This window comes from Gossypium raimondii, chromosome 1, assembly GCF_025698545.1.
Source record: "Gossypium raimondii isolate GPD5lz chromosome 1, ASM2569854v1, whole genome shotgun sequence".
Lineage (NCBI taxonomy): Eukaryota > Viridiplantae > Streptophyta > Magnoliopsida > Malvales > Malvaceae > Gossypium > Gossypium raimondii.
The window spans coordinates 37779543-37796941 of record NC_068565.1 but is presented as its reverse complement, the minus strand read 5'-3'; the positions used below and the strand labels follow the sequence as shown (position 1 = coordinate 37796941).

The following is a 17399-nucleotide window of genomic DNA, read 5'->3' as shown; positions in this document are numbered from 1 at the left end:
CTTGTAACAAGATTTTAATTTAATATGTCTAATTTAACTCGAACAATTTTACTCGATTCGACTCGAATTTTATTTCACTCGACTCGATTTGGAAAAATTTTAAATCAAGGATAAAATAAGACATATCAACTTGATTAACACGAATTTTTTTTTCCATCATTGAAAGAGTGGATGCAGTGTAGATAAATAACAAAATTGTCTTTAAGGACAAGGGATGAAATGCAGTTCTCTCCAAAGGGATTTTGCACTACGTTCATTTCTCCATACAAGTCGGAATATATATATTTTATTTTGAAGAATCAATTTCAATGAAGTTTAAAAACTCGATTATTGTAAAATATAATAAATTTTTCTTTTTCAAAACCAAAACTACCTAAGCGCAGACACATATACGCCTGATGGACACTTGAAAAAGTCAACATTTATACCAAAAAAAAAAAATTGAAACAAAGTTGTAAAAGTAAATGAAAAATTCTTTTTTAGAAAAAGAAAAACAGCAAACTGGAATATCCGAGAGTTCCTACCAAAACAAAACATTGTTTAAGCTTTGAGTGTGGGATCACAAATTTCAAATTGGCTGAATTGAGCGCACTCATTCAGCTCATTGATTGGAATAAAAGCCACTATAATAGGGAGCCTTGAGCAGCTGGAACTCTTGGAAATGGTTGTCACCATCACTATTATGCACTTGAGATTCAGTTGTCTGCTGTTCCATCTGCCAGTTTTCAGATAAGGCACTTGGAAATCCTCGTGAAATTGCATTCATTGCTGGCTGAGACATACTGGTACTAGGGTTAACATGCACGGGGTATGCAATTGAACCGTGTTTTGGCTCACAAGAAACCCAGGATTCGTTTGACAGAAGAGAGAGAGCACGATGAAGATCTTGCGTCGTAGCCATGTTTGAATCAACTCTGGATTCTTCTACACCTACAAAATTTGACCAAATTTGTTAAGCTTGTATATCAGTTCCATAAGGAGAGCATCATTTTAACAACCATTAAAGGCCTTCAGAACCATCACTCATCTCCCATCCAACATGTACCTCTGCTGAAAGTTAATTATTCAACATTCTGTCACATATGTACATCATATTTCGGCAAAAAACTCCAATCCCTCAATTAGCATTACTCCATGTCCCATTGAGGGCAGCATGTCACTTAATGTACATTGATCATTCCATAGGAAACCGTTTCATCATCAAACATCTATTGCTAACTACCTAGACGCTATCCAAAAGTGTTCAGGAAAGGACTTGTAGCATAAGGATCTAAAAGTCGAAAAATCATTGTCCTAAATCTGTTTATCCAAACAAAAAGAACCTTCACTTTCACATGTCACAGCAAAAGCTTTATGAAATAAGTAGGCACGTTATTTCTTTACTTTTTGATGAAGAATTGAATATTTATTATCCTAACTTGGGAGAAAACAATTTTCAAAGGTAGAGACCTAGCAAAATTAGTGGCACATCAAGATTCTCACCTCTTTGGCCTCACGCTCATCCACTCATGATTCTGATCATGTTTTTATCTTAAGGGAACATTCTTGGGGCATTTATTTTACTCCATATATAAGTTCATTTAAAAACAATTTGTGTTAAACTAGCACTAGAAGATAACATACGTCATTAATCAAAATCAAAATGCATATCATAAATCTTGTTTCTTAGTAAGATAAACAAACCAAACTTTGGTTGAGAATGTCATCTATACTTTGCTTGCCCTTGGAGGGCAGGAATCCATTGGAATCATGACATCGCATTGTGATGGAATTCAAAAGCTGATTGCCAGGGAGGTTTGGCTGTCCATTAACATTTCCAACTTTTGTAGGCGTATAACCTTTCATTTGAGAGGACTTGGAATCAAATGTGCCTTCCCATGTAAAAATTTCATTGGGTCTAGCATTATGAAGAAATGGCACTTTATTCCAGATGAAACTCATCTGTTGCTTCCCATCTGCAACAAGTAGAGGCAAAACTTATAAAGCCTTAACACATATACTTGAAAGCTGGGACAGTAATTATAATAGAAACATAGCATCCAATGAAGTAAGGTGATCCAAACTATTTGAGTATAAGATGTTATAGAATAAAATCAAGCAACTACTCAGTAAGCATGAATTAAGTCACTTGCATAATATCTTGAAGGACAAGTAACATACAACAAAATTATATGCATAAAAAACATCAAATCTATGTCTGAAACTGATACCATTTGGTGAAGATGAAAATCTTGTACCACTGAAGTGGAATGCTTCTGTCTGTGGTTTGCGGCGTCTTGCATTGTGGTCAGAAAGGCGCCGGCGACAACTTCTCTTCTTTTCATCAAACTCCGACAGGCCATGGAACCTTTGACAGCATTAACATAATTATGATTTTAACATTCATCAACAGTTCACAAGCCCAACAATAAGGAATCAAATACCTACTACTGTTTGATACTAAGATAAGTAAAACATCACCATGCAAATACCCAATCAATAAAGAAAATATTCTTGGATACAATCAACTTCCAATGTAAAAATCATCAGAATAAAGAAAAAAGTTTACTTGCTACACTGTTGGCAGAACCGGCGTTCCTGACCACGTACAATGACCTTTGGACTCTTTGAATGACTTTCACAAATTCTGTGTTTCCGATGGTAATCCTTCGCTGAGGAGAGGTCAAAGTTACAGTCTTCAACTTGGCAACGCGGAACATGTATGCCCTGACAATTGGGTTTAGATCTCTTTGCTTGGGCAGGAGATTGTCCAGAAGTGGAAGAATAAGACAAATTCTTAGTATTGCTTCCTCCAGAAACATCCTCAAAGTATGTCTGTTTACCAAGCTTTAAACTGAGCAATGGCTCACCAGAGCCAACTGAAGCCTCAAGTGTTGGGGAAGTACCAGCCAGCTCAGCCCTGAAAGCTTCGTTCTGGTTGCTAATATCATCTGGGATAGCTTCAAAGGCTTCCGAAGTAAATTTGGTCATTTTTACCTCCCCCATAGAAGAAGAATTAATAGATGCCGATTTTGAACTTTTAGACAAAGAAGCAAGGCCCAAATCTGAGCCAGAACCACCACTACCTCCAGCAGCACCAGAAGAATAGAAAGACCCTGAGTTCATTCCTCCCTCTCCATCAATATCCCACTCTTCAGGTCTGAGCTTCCTTGGAATTTCAGCGGGTGTTGCATTTAACATCATCAAGTTTTCCCAGTCCCATTGCAAAGGCGTTTTGGCATTCCAATCCATCGGAGAGATAGAACTCATAGAACACTAAGCACAGTCTTCATATAAAACAGAAGCAACCTGTCACCAGATCCTGAAAGTATAACCTTTGACGCTTGTTCAATTTATAAAGGAAATAAACCGGGCAAAGAAGATTCAATTATGCTAAATTCAACTATACATGAAGGAAACCATTCGTGGACTCCATATGGATACAGAGCATGCAAAACCAAAAATATGCAAAATCATTCTGTTATGTAAAGAACAAATTTTACCTATACATCCAACAGCATCAGAGTCCAATCATCTCTGTTTTTCAGATCTAGAGGAGTGCAACTTAGAAAAATGTCAATCCACTTTAACATAACAGTAGTTCGTTCACCCCTTCCCCAATTTTTTCGCTAAAAGCATTTGCTGATGACACTTCAAATATGCTTCACTGAAAAACGCAACAAATATCAGAGAGGTTGAACTAAACTAGCAACCAATTTTCAATCCAAGCAAGTTTTTACGCAGATATCAATTTCCATCTTTATAAAACAGATAACTTAAGCAAGGATGCAAAAAAAATCATAGATTAGGTCTAAAAATTCGGAGCAAGAAAAGTGGTACAGCTTTTCTCCTCCTTTCATTCTGCAGACAATGACATGTTAATAGCATAATTCCAAAGGATCTCACTGTTCACTCTTGTAATCAGTAAGTCTACACCATCCGGATAAAAAGTTTCACTTCAGTCCCAAGTAAATAAGTGTGTGTATCAAAGCGCTCCCTAAACTTGCAACACTTGGACCAAAATCCTAGAGGAGTTTACCCTTATCTATCAACCCATCGGAAACTAGTTACCAGGTTTTTGCACCATTAACAATCGGCTCTCTATCACCAATTATTATAGGAAGCAGTAACAGTTTTCAAGGGGTAAAAGAAAAAAAAAATCTGACGATTAAACTTCGCTGATGTTACCGTACTCTAAAAAATTTCACATCTTCAATAATTCACTTCAATAATTCAATTATCCGGGCAATCCCACAAAGTAGGTCCCTGACTGAGACCCACAAGAGACCGATGAATACTTGAAAAAAAAATATTGAATTAAACCCTAATCTACCATAAATCAAAAGTTATAGCCTTAAGAAGGGAAAAAGAAAGGTACCCAGCAACCTCTTCTTAGTTCTTACCCCTACAGAAAATATAAGAAGCAATCAACAAAAAAGTCAAATACAAGAAATGCATCAAAAGAGAATCATTTCAAGAAATGAAATTATACTCATAAGTCGTAAATTTATTTTACATACAGAAGTTATTAGTTCCGCACTGAAACAGAAACAGAAATAAGTAAACTAATTTCTTTTATAGAAATCATGACAGAAAATAAATTTTAGAAAGTATCTGCTCCTTACCAGCTATCACCCATCACATCTTTATTCATTTTATAGTAAATAAATTTCAGCCAGAAATATAAAGTGGAAAACAAAAGGAAAACTGTATATATAAAGAAAACGTAGTCGTTTTCCTTCACTTTCCCAGAAAACAAGATACCAAAAGGAAAGTAACAATAACGAATTTATTGTTTTTGAAAATGCATATATAATTTTCTTTTCATATTACCTTTTCTAAAGTTCAAATAATTGATATAATAATAGAAGGTATGAAGAAACTAATGTATCAATCTGAGGCGCAAAAACAAGATGTTTCTCCATTTTTAGAAATTCTAGTTCCTCATTATCACTCTCTTTATTAATCTTTTAAAAAAGAAAGAGAAGAAACTTACTGGTGAGTTACTTACGATCGCCCTCAGCTGAGTCTGACTCGGAGACTGAAAATAGAGGAAAAAACAATGGCAGACTAAAGCGGAAAAAAATACCTTCGCCTTTTGGGACGAAAGCATTTTCTTTCCTTTCCGTGTAGTAATTAAAAATAAGGACACGTGGCGGTAAGAAGTACTTAATAGTGTTGGTAGCGAGCCAGAAAAGAATTTTCAACCGATTCACTTGACTCGGCTATGACGAGTCAACTCGACGATGACAGCTTCAACGACAGCGTGATTGGAAACGACGGCAAGATAAAGATTGATTGTGAAATTAATTAATTAAGTATTAAAATCAATCAATTTTTAAAATATATAAAAATATTAATATTACCCACTTTTTTTAACTCAATTTTAATTATTTAAAAAATAATTCCCTTCTGCAATCATTATCACTAGCTTAATTCTCATACTTAGAAGGCTTTCACAGCTTGGTTTCTTCTAGAAACTCTAACTTCTCATAGGATTAAAATGACTATTTTAGTTCATTAATCTCATGACATATTGATTTTTCATCTCCTTCTTAATCATTTCAACTCAGCAGCACTAAAACTTTTCCGAATTCTATGAATCAGCACAGGCAGGGCGATAGGTTCTCCTTGTTGGAAGGAAAATGTTAGCGGAGAGGTTAAAAACAATAGGGACGATGTTCTCCAATGTAGTCACTACATACCCCTGTGATAGAGGGTTGCGCGCAGACCAAGATCGAGTTGCTAAGTCACGAGAAAACTCCTACGAGGCTTTAAACGAACAGATCTGAAACGAAACAGAAATTAAAAGATTAAAACTTTGAATTTCCAGATCTGAAATAAAAATCCCCAAACTAGCAAAGAATCAAATTGAGAATAGGAATAAGTGTTAATAAAGATTCTTAGGGAATCAAGAACATGTAATTGAACCCCAAAGAATACTCCAATTTGCCGAATCTGAAAAGAAAGACACAAACAGCAAGTTAAATTTCCCCAAAATTCTAGCAATCAAAACAACCCAAATCTGAAAAGAAGAAATCGGCAAGAACAAGGAATTTAGGGATTTTTGAACGAATTTTGTTGCCAAGAACAAAGGGCGATCCGATCTTTAGTAAAGAAGAGGCGAATCAGATTTGGAATGCTTTGGAGCGCTCAAACGCAACAAGAACAAACAAACAAAGTGATTAAATAAAATCGACACAAGCGAATTTAAAAGAAAAAAATTGACAAGAAGAAATTAAAAGATAAGTCCTAAGAAGCCTTGAAATCCCGAAAGATATCACAACTCCCTTCAAACGGCTCTAATCTGCCCTCCAAAGGAATATCAATGGCAAGAAGAAGGCTAAAGATGGCTCCCACAATCAAAAGATTGTTAAAACAACTTCTAAAGAAAACTCAAGAGAGAATTCTTGGAGAAAAACTTAAGGAGAATTCCGCACTTAAACAAATCAAATTTTAATATATTTGAGAAGTGAATAACAAGGTGGCCGGCCAAGCCTTTATATAGGCCTCTCAAGTGTTTTCCTAATCTAATTAGAAAACTAAAAATAAAAAAACTCTTAATTATTTTAATATTTAAATGGAAATTCAGCCAAGGGCTTTTAATTGGGCCTCTTGGACTGAATATCTACATAAAAATTTAAACTAAGTATTTAAAAAAATAAAACTTTGCAAATTGGGCCACTTTGACAATTTGGCCTGATTTTCAAATAAGTATGGTTTGTCTTCTTGTTTGGGCTTGGAATCATCTTATTGGTTGCCTTCAAGAACTTGGGCTTGTATTCCATCTTCTACCGAAATTGGTTCGTTGATGCTCGTAACGGAGATCCAATGCGCTTTGGCTGCAAGATTTGGTTTCTTGGACCAAGATTTTCAAGATTTGAAATCTTGATTTTCTTGATTCTTGAAATCGCTCCAAACAGTAAGATTGGGCCAAGATTCGGTTTCTTAATTTTCTTGAAAACAAGAAAGTGAATCTTGATTTTCTCTTTCTTTCGTGTACGCATCCTAAGGCCTTTGTGACTCGTATCATTCCCCCTTCCTCAAAAAGATTCATCCTCGAATCTGAAAATCAAATGAAGATAATTCAGCCACATTGAATAAATTGCGAGTAATCATCTCAAACTGTTTCCACAAACCATGAATAAATTACGAGTAATAAATCAAATGGTAAACGTAATCGTCACAAGTAGGTATTTGAAAAGGTTCACACGGTTCATAGAGTTGCACAATCATATCATGCATTAATCGACGGACTATAGATTCACTCACACATGCATCAAAAACAATAATCTTTTTATCAACCATTAAAACAGATAGATCATCAAGAAATAAAATAGGATAGTCAAGCACGTTTCAATCTAAGTGTTTTACAAAAATTAAATCATCAACACGATCTTTGTCACTATCCGAGGAGTACAAAGGTGTTTCAAAAGTTTCAAGCATCTTACCTTTATAAGCAGAAGAATAAGGGTCGATTTTACCTTTTTCATTGAATACAAACCTTCGCTCATCGGGGGCATAGTGTAGTCGAAGCTCCGTTGTTGAGTTAACCTTTGTCAAATGGAACTCAAATTTTATGTATAACCACAGAAATTGTTTAAGGTACGAATATAAATTGAAAACAAACTTGGCAAATTTCGTTACCTTATTCAAAAACCAAGTATCAAAACAATAGAAAGTATTTGCCAAAACAGATTTGCACAAATTCGAGGATTTTACACAAGGCAAATTAAGAGAATAACAACTCACACTTCCTTTCGTAATGACTTTATCAACCACAATCGAAGAATAACAATTAATCGGATCAAAATGAAGGGATCTTTTAAGAACTAAGTCACCAATAATTTTCAAATCTGCACGGGACTCTGTTGCTAAAATTTCCTTACCTCGCTTACCTTCGGGCTCATGTAGTGTGATTTCATCTTCAACCTTGCCTATGTTAATCGTATGAAAGCGTCTTTCATCGGAAAGGTATTGAAGTTGAAAGTTATCTTTCGGTATTTCGGGAACCTAAAAAGTAGCAACACAAGAAAAATTCATATCTTGGTTAGTGGAAACATTCCTCACTACTCTTTCCTCGTCTTTTTCTTTTGTTTCTTCAATTTCTTTTTCAATTTTCTTGTCTGTATCACATTCCTTTCCACTCTCAATCTCTTTTTTCTCTTTTTCATTCTCTTTTTCTTTTTTGATTTCTTTTTCTGTCTTTCTTTCATTACAAGATAGAGATGTTACAAATGAATCAGAACGAAAAGACTCTCGTTGGGTATGTACAGAATGACTTGCATATGAACAATGATCCCCTTGAAAAACTTCACTCTCGAAACTTGCTTTGCATCGTCTTGAATTCCTCGTTGAATAGGAGTCATGATATGAATCTCTTCTCGAATATTCGTTGGATGTTCGCCTTCTTGGCACTCTCATTTCTGCCCTTTCACTTGAATTAAGTTGTCCTCGTTGGGCTATTTTCTCCACTCGCATCTCATTGATAGTAGCACTCAATGTTCGAAGTATGGCAGTCCATTTGTCTAACTGTTGTTGGATCATTTTCAATTTGTTATGGACATCATTCTCACCTTGACCAACCTTAGACATTTTCAAAAACCTGCAAAATAAACACTCAATCACTCAAAAAGAAAGTTAGCAAACCTCACCGTTAATCACTCAAAAAGAAAAATCAAATTCTCAATGAGGTAGAATTCAGTCTTGTGAGTTCTTTAGTAGAGTCTATATCAACCAATTAGAAAGTGTATGAACCGAACTATCAAAGAATCCTAATTTGCACTAGGATGCCAAAAAACTGACGTGACACCAACTGATTTGTGTCGCACCGAGGAAGAATTGTGCACACTTTAAAAATCCTAATAACACAAGAAACAATAAAGTGTTAGATAGTGTAAAGGGAGAATAAAGGCAAACAAATGAAAACCTACAGCTAAGAATCAATAAAAATTGCTGAAACCAGAAATACCCGAAAAACTGCGGAGTAACTTGACAACTTCGTTCGAGGTGTTCCCGATCTCCAAAAACCACAAAATTAAATCTAGAATGTCCTTAAATATTGAATTTTTTATCTGGAAAGTTTGGGCATCAAAATCAACCCGCTGAATCTTTTTTTAAATTTTTATTGGATTTTGTATTTTTCAATTTTTTGACTTTTTCGACTGACTTTTTTGCGGAAAATATTTTTTTATATTCAATAATAGTGCCAAAAATATGTATGTAAAATTTTAGATCAATCGGACAACGTTTACCCACTCAAATGAATTTTTTTTGAAAAAATTTTCTGAGTAAAACTGCTGTTTATAGTTTAAAAAATAGAGATCAGTTTAGAAATCAACCAAGAACACCCAAAACGCCCGAAATCTGATACCAAATGATAGGGGGTTGCGCGCGGACCAAGATCGAGTTGCCAAGTCACGAGAAAACTCCTACGAGGCTCTAAACAAACAAATCTGAAACGAAATAGAAATTAAAAGATTAGAACTTTGAATTTCCAGATCTGAAATAAAAATCCTCAAACCAACAAAGAATCAAATTGAGAATAGGAATAAGTGTTAATAAAGGTTCTTGGGGAATCAAGAACATGTAATTGAACCCCCAAAGAATACTCCAATCATCGAATCGAAAGAAAGACACAAACAACAAGTTAAATTTCCCAAAATTCCAAAGAATCAAAACAACCCAAATCTGAAAAGAAGAAATAGGCAAGAACAAGGAATTTATGGATTTTGAACGAATTTTGCTGCCAAGAACAAAAGGGGCGATCCGATCTTTAGTAAAGAAGAGGCGAATCAGATTTGGAATGCTTTGGAGCGCTCAAACGCAACAAGAACACCAAAAAGTGATTAAATAAAATCGACACAAGCGAATTTAAAAGAAAAAAATTGACAACAAGAAATTAAAAGATAAGTCCTAAGAAGCCTTGAAATCCCGAAGATATCACAACTCCCTTCAAACGGCTCTAATCGCCTCAGAAGGAATATCAATGGCAATAAGAAGGCTGAAGATGGCTCCCACAATCAAAAGATTGTTAAAACAACTTCTAAAGAAAACTCAAGAGAGAATTCTTGGAGAAAAACTCAAGGAGAATTCTGCACTTAAACAAATCTGAAATTTTTAATATATTTGAGAAGTGAATAACAAGGTGGCCGGCCAAGCCTTTATATAGGCATCTCAAGTGTTTTCCTAATCTAATTAGAAAACTAAAAATAAAAAAACTCCTAATTATTTTAATATTTAAATGGAAATTTGGCCAAGGGCTTTTAATTGGGCCTCTTGGACAGAATATCTACATAAAAATTTAAACTAAGTATTTTAAAAAATAAAATTTTACAAATTGGGCCACTTTGACAATTTGGCTTGATTTTCAAGTAAGTATGGTTTGTCTTCTTGTTTGGGCTTGGAATAATCTTATTGGGCCTTGCCTTCAAGAACTTGGGCTTGTATTCCATCTTCTACCGAAATTGGTTCGTTGATGCTCGTAAGGGAGATCCAATGCGCTTTGGCTGCAAGATTTGTGACTCGTATCACCCTGGTTAGTCTTGAAGGAAAACCTCTACCCTATGTGATATACTGCCATGGGAACAGTGGCTGCCTTCAAATATTAACAGTTTTCACTCTTGATCTCGGTTATCCATAAGAGAACATGTCACCGTTACCTTGGCTTGGAACGAAGTAAGCCGTTACTTATGCTATAACATTTTTGTTGATATTGATGGTGGTTTAACATCGTACTACACACAATCAATCTGTCATATAAATTGTTCTTCCAAGTGTTGAATTGTCAAACAAAGAAAATATTTAACGTCTTTTTGTGCCAAGCTTGTGGATGATTCCATGTTCCGGCCATTACCTCATTAATAGTAGAAGAGTTGGGTTTAGTATTATCTGATTATGATTCACAATGATTAGCGAGAAGAAGACCAAAAAGTGGCGGATTAGAAGATCCATTGGTGACTTTAAAGTTCATATGCATTTGGAATTGTACTTTCATTTTGCATGGTTGTGGCTTCTGTTACATATGACTGGCTTTTACCAGTTATGGCTATTTACTTGCTTTGTGCTTTTGCCTCTAATTTAGATGGGTTATGAGGTCACCACAAAACCAAGTGATGAGAAATGTAGCATAACTAATTTCATTAAAGCATTGTATAAGATACAAGACATTAAAGAGTGGCTCTATTTTGAATCTCTTCGAAGACCCCACCCGAAGGAAAACCTTTATCTCTTTAGAAGGTGGGCAAGATAAGGCTGACATGGTTGCAAGACAAGTGTGAGTAACATACAATGACCTGTGTCTAAGGTAAGGGGTGAATCTTTGGTTGCATCACAAGTGCTAGGATTTTGACTGCAATTATTTAATCTTAGGGAACTTGTTTGTTCAAACATTGGATATTCTAGTTGTAGGGTTACCGATGTTCACAGGCACGTGTCTACATGTAATTTTGAAGATAGTGGAATTGTGCTTTTGCATTGGGCTACATTCATTTGGTTAATGGTGACCACGGTTCATCTTCCTCGACTGTTTTGAATCTGGGGATTCCCCCAAGGGAGTCAGGTCATCAGCTGAAGGGTGGCTTATCTACATTTAAGCAATAGATTTAGTGTTGAAGATACAAATCTCAAGTGAAGGTCTATTAGATTAAAAATAAATTGTCAGCTGAAGGTACAAATCTCAAATGAAAGTCATTTTGATTAAAAAAAAACATGAGGTAAAAAAATGTCTTGCTAAAAGGTTAACAACTATAAATTTAGTGTTATTCCCTCGTAATAATACGAGAAAAAGAGTAAAATAGTGTATTACCAATTTAATTTTTTAAGGTAAATTGAGTTTTTCAGTAATACTTGGAAAAATTTTCGAGATGAGATTCGTGTAATATTCATATATATATGATGTGTTGGAAAATTTACTTTTATGAGAATTTTGAGGCATATTCTCAATAGGTAAAGGTGAAGAATTGAATCATAAAATTATGGTTTTGTTTTCTACTTCATGAGACCTTTACAACGGTATATCATATGCTCAAAATGGTTGAGTGATGAATGAGAAATTGATGCTCAAAGTAAGCTACTTAGAAATATTGTTGAAGAAAAGTAAAGGCTTAGATCTCATATTGGTTAGATACCAAGTGTGAGATGTGTTTATATATGTGAACTCTCCTAAAAAGTAATTGAATGATTAAGTTTGTAATCTTGTCTTGTGCACAGGGAGGGGGTGCAAGTTCAAACCTGAAGTGGTTGAGGCATAGTTGTACGACGTGGGCTATGAGAAATATTCAAAATCAAACCAATTGGGCTAATATATTTATTTTCCTCAACAGACAAAATCTGCTTGAATAAAATTTTTAAATCAAATTAATTTTGTGGATATTTTTTTCCAAAATTCCAACTCTCCATGCCTATAAAAGGCCATGATTTCTGAAGGGTTTTATACACTCATACTCTCTGATAATTTCTCTTGCCGAAATTTTGTTGTTCTCAAAACTCTTCTTTTTCCTCCTTCGTATTTTCAAACATTTCGGTGATAGAAAAAGACATTGTTCGTTCATTGATCGTTGTAGAGATGTTGCTACTTTGATCACTGTTGTATCCTAGTAGACATTCGACCAACGTTACTCCAAGAACCGTAGGAGCGACCAAATCTATCTTAAGGAAACTGTGTTTCACAGGCTTCAACGTTTCATAAAATCTTATTTTTCCTTTATTTCCACTGTTTATTATGGTCTTATTTGATTTTCGTATTTGATAAATTATTTATAAATCATTTTATTTATATTTTATTTCATATGTATTTATTTATAATTAATTTATTTGTTCGCTAACGTGTTTTGTCTAACATAATATATAAAAAATTAGTCTTTTAAAATATTATTTAATCAATATATAATTGCTTAATTAATTTACCTTAAAAATATTATCTCCTTATAAATGACATAGGATCTATTCTTGTTGATGACAAGTTTATATCCTCCTAGACATAAAAAAGAATCTAATTCTATTAAACTATTCAAATTTGAAATATCTACTTAAAATAAATGTATACATATTTCAATCGTTTGTTAATAAGACATGTAGTTTTGCATATCCATGTTACTTGTAAACATTACACTTTTTTTTTCCTGTTCAATGAATTTCTTTTGGATTTTTGGTAATTATGGGTTGTTTCAAGGTCCCTTGTAGCATTTGTTAAATTGGATTTAGGTTAAAATGAGTTATATTCAAGTTATGAGCTTAAGGATTAAATTGTGAAAAGTTAAATTGTTAGGGGTAATTTTGTAATTTTACATAAATATGAATTATGGATTAAATTGAATACTTGAAGTACTTAATTGAATAAAATTATCTATTTAGATCAAGATAAGCCACAATCGGACTTAAATCGAGGAAAGGCTAAAGCTTCGGATTAGTTTGCAACACTACTTCTACGACCTTAGTTATCAAGGTAAGTTCGTATGAATTATGATCATATTATTGATAGTCTAATTGATTATTTACTATGTTTTATTAATATCAACGGGCTTGAAATTGCATATGTAATGATGTATGAATAATAGGCGTATAACGAATCTCATTTGAGTATTAAGAATTTTTAGGATACGAATGACATGTCATTAGGGATTTCATGTTTCGGGTACTAGTCTTGAATGTCCTACCAATGGTTGAGGTCCTATATTTGTTGTGAATTCTCCACAACTTGTGTGAGCAGCATCGTGTAGCTAACATTCCGACCCACAACTCGTGTGAATAGACCCATTTCACAGATCGTGTGAGCATTATTAAAAAGGAAAGGTTACGGTTATACGGAAAGGCACACTATGTGTGAGAGCATTCTCGAATATCCGATGTAATTCTAGATTGTTCAACGGGTAAGTAAAGGAAATGGCACGGTAAGCATACAAATGAAACGGTTTATGATCATATGAAAAAGTTGATGAATTAAATGATGTATATGTGAAACTTACCTAATATATGATTGAATACATTTGTATCATGGTTAAGCATCCTAACTTATGAGTTTTACGGTGCTTGTATAGGATTATGCTAAGCTTATGGTCTTAGTTACGATATTGTGCTTATTCTATAAATTGTGCTAATGAAATAGTAAGTTATGTTTAAATTCATACAAGCTTACTAAGTACTAGTTGCTAACGTAGAAACTTTCCTTTGTTTTATAGATAATCGAAAGCTCGATCGGTTGGAAGCTCGTCAGAGACCTATCACACTATCCAACAACCATATCGGTAGTTTTTGGTGTATTTTGGCCAAGGTTATATATGGCATGTATAGGACCTTTTGTAATGGTATTGCTTGAATGTGTAATGGATGTTTTGGTATGCATATGCTTTGAAGATTATGTTTGGTTTGATAGACTTGTAATGCTTGTTAAGTTAGGTCATTTTGACCACATTTAGGTAATTGAAATGCATGGTCTTTTGGTATGTCTATGATGGCTTGGAAATGATCATTTTTGACATCATTTGGTAGATAAATGAACTAGGTTTTTATGCTTGGAATATGACAATATTGACTTATTTTGGGTTAATGATGTTTTGATATAAATGTGGTGCCTTTGAATGACATATTGATTAGATGAATTAGGATGTTTGAAATGGTATGTTTAGGAGTGTTTGAATGATATTTAAATCCCTTGAATGTGTGCCCAAATGGAATGGTTAGTTAGGTATGATTTGGCCTTGAAATGACTTGAATTTAGGGTCAATTTATGGATCACACGAGCTGTTACACGGCCGTGTGACACAGACAGCCTGGCTACACGGTCGTGTGTCATTTGTAAAATCCTAGTGTTTTAAGTTAGTGAGTTACACGGCCTAGCACACAGCTTGCGACATGGGTGTGTGTGACAAGTCAGAGAGTTACTCGGCCTGGCACACGGCCTGCGACACGGCCGTGTGACCCTACTCAATGAGTTACACGGGTGAAGACACAGGTTGAGACACGGCCGTGTGTCCCTTTGTTAGATTGTCACACGGCCCCTGTTTTCATATTTTTGCAACTTTTACTTAAAACTTCTATTTTGTTTCAAATTAGTCCCGAATTGCTTCTAAGCTATTTTTAAGGCCTCAAAGGCTTGATTTAGGGACCAAATGAATATGTTTGATATGATTTTGGTTGAGACTAATTTATTAAATGTTATGATGATAAATATTTTCTGATTGATCGATAATGCTCTATAACCCTAATATGGCGACGGAGACGGATTAGGGGTGTTACAAAATGGTACAAAAGGCATACCATATCGATTTGTTAGACATGTAGCATCAAAAGTGATGATATCTCCAAAGTAGTATGTGATTCTTGATCTCACATCCACCCAAAAACAATTTCTCACGTGACCACAGTCATCAACTTGAATGGCATAAATGAAATCAAGATCTATTGTTTCACATTCTTTAAAGTACTTGTATAACCTTTGCACATCCCCTTCTAAGAAATTTCTTTCTTTTATTTCCTAGATAATTTTAGATATTAACTAAAGTACAATCAATATTATAATGACCACCAGATTCTTATATGATATATTATTATAATTTATAATTAAAATAACATAAAAATGTTATAATTAAAAGAAACAAATATGTATGGTGGAAGGAGAGAGAAAACATTCGTTCATCTTCCACCCTTCTACAAATTTCACCATTGAAGGCAAGCTTAGGAGAGTTTTACATTTCGCCAAGTGCATGGTAAGGTTTCGGGGTCCCGTTTCTCGTAAATTTTTTGTTTTTAGAATCGTTGTAACTCATTTTAGCTAATCTATATGTTCGTTTTTAAAACTTTTATGGTTTGAAAATGTTACCATTGTTAATATTTGAAGCTTTTGATGTTAAGTTGTTAGATTTTGATCTTAGAAATGAAAAAAAAAAGACTAGTTAGTAAAGTGAAAATTGTTAGTTTTGAACATAAGAACTAAATTGTTAATATCTTGAAATTGGTATGTAATTTCGTAATTTTTTATATAAGGAGGCTGTAATTGAATATATTTTAAGTTGATTTAAAGTTTGGGGTTCAAATTTGGAAGTTATGACAAGTTTGATTTTTAGGGACTAAATTGAATAAAATGTAAAAAAGAGGAAATAACTAAAACTAAAATTGAGCTTACATAAATTTTAATAGGTTGTTATATGATATTTGAGTGATTAAATTGAACTAAATTTATATTATAAATCAAGATTTGAACAAGATGGAAGACAATCGCGAAAAGAGAAAATTACAGAATAGTCCCTATTGTCTTGTAATGTATATTAATGCTTGATTGGAAATTTGGATTGGTTAAGAAATTGTACTCAAATTGGAGTTAGACTTAATTGTAATAAAATAGTACGCAATGGGAAGTGTTGAAACTAAATCCCGATGAACTTAGTAAAAGTCTTGTATACGAGGTTACGAGTTGATGCCTGATGATTCTGATATCTAGTATTTGTTGTAGACTCGAAGATACATATGACATAGGTTTAGCTCGGACGAGTAATGTAACACCCCTAACCCGTATTCGTTGCCTGGATAAGGTTTTGAAGCATTACCGAATAAACATAACCTAAATCATTCATTTCAAAACATTTCAATAATCATAACAAAGTCCATCATTAAACATGCATATCATCCCTTATTCAAGCCATCGAGGACTTAGAATCATTTTAGAAACGATTTGGGACTAAATCGGGAACATTTGAAAAATTGAGGAAAATGTTAGAAAAATTCAACTGCAGGGGTCACACGGCCATGTGACTCATGCGACTGAGACACATGCCTGTGTCTTAGGCTATGTAACTCTCAAAATAGGCACACATAGTCGTGTCCCAGCCTGTGTAACTCTCTAACTTGGGTTACACGGCAGTGTCGCCCAGCCGTGTGTCTCATACGGCCAAGCACACGCTCGTGTGGACCTAAAATGTACGTTAAACAACAAGTTTACCAATCCTACTTGCTTGGGCATTAAGCAACTCAAAAACCAATCATTTAACCTATTCAAAACACGATCAAACATTCTCAAAACATGCCAAAAAATCATTTTAGGTGCCTAACCAATGTACCCTCATTGGTACCACAAGTTATATCATCAAAACATATCATAAAAGCATCATTCAAATCAAAGGCTAAAACATGCCAAAATCACTCAATTTAGCTTAGCTTATAACTACCTCAATGTCAAGCTTAAGTTCACATACACCTAACAAGCATTGGTTCACAACAATATGTCAAATTATGGCTTCAAATACAAACATATATTTATATGCTCAAACTAAACTTATTCTTATAACCTTATTTAAATACAAACATATATTTATATGCTCAAACCAAACTTATTCTTATAACCTTATTTACAATCCATCCACAAAATAACTATTAACTAAGACACCCTAGGTACATGCCATCACAAAAGGTAAACATCATTACATTTG

General features: G+C 34.1%; 1 protein-coding gene across 5 annotated transcripts; it reads right to left on the bottom strand.

Annotated features, from left to right (window-relative positions):
• Positions 1-452: 452 nt before the first annotated feature.
• On the bottom strand, positions 453-5109 carry LOC105785749 (squamosa promoter-binding-like protein 2). Of its 5 annotated transcripts, XM_012611897.2 has the most exons (7): positions 4976-5096; positions 4358-4384; positions 3483-3646; positions 2549-3301; positions 2211-2347; positions 1689-1955; positions 453-930 (listed from the first exon to the last, which is right to left on the bottom strand). In XM_012611897.2, the coding sequence occupies exons 4-7, from the start codon at positions 3247-3249 to the stop codon at positions 602-604; spliced, it is 1434 nt and encodes a 477-aa protein (XP_012467351.1). In that variant the 5' UTR covers positions 3250-3301; positions 3483-3646; positions 4358-4384; positions 4976-5096; the 3' UTR covers positions 453-601. The 5 variants fall into 5 exon arrangements, with proteins under 5 accessions (XP_012467351.1, XP_012467350.1, XP_012467353.1 ...); XM_012611896.2 differs by lacking the exon at positions 4358-4384 and having other exon boundaries at positions 4976-5109; XM_012611899.2 differs by lacking the exons at positions 4358-4384; positions 4976-5096 and adding an exon at positions 3886-4280.
• Positions 5110-17399: the final 12290 nt, after the last annotated feature.

Excerpts from the sequence above, each read along its gene's own strand:
- LOC105785749 (XM_012611896.2), bottom strand. The coding sequence starts at position 3,249 with ATGAGTTCTATCTCTCCGATGGATTGGAATGCCAAAACGCCTTTGCAA. Across the intron at positions 2,348-2,548 it reads TTCTGCCAACAGTGTAGCAA|GTTCCATGGCCTGTCGGAGT; the intron begins GTAAACTTTTTT and ends ATGCTGTCAAAG. Across the intron at positions 1,956-2,210 it reads ATTTTCATCTTCACCAAATG|ATGGGAAGCAACAGATGAGT; the intron begins GTATCAGTTTCA and ends TACTTGTTGCAG.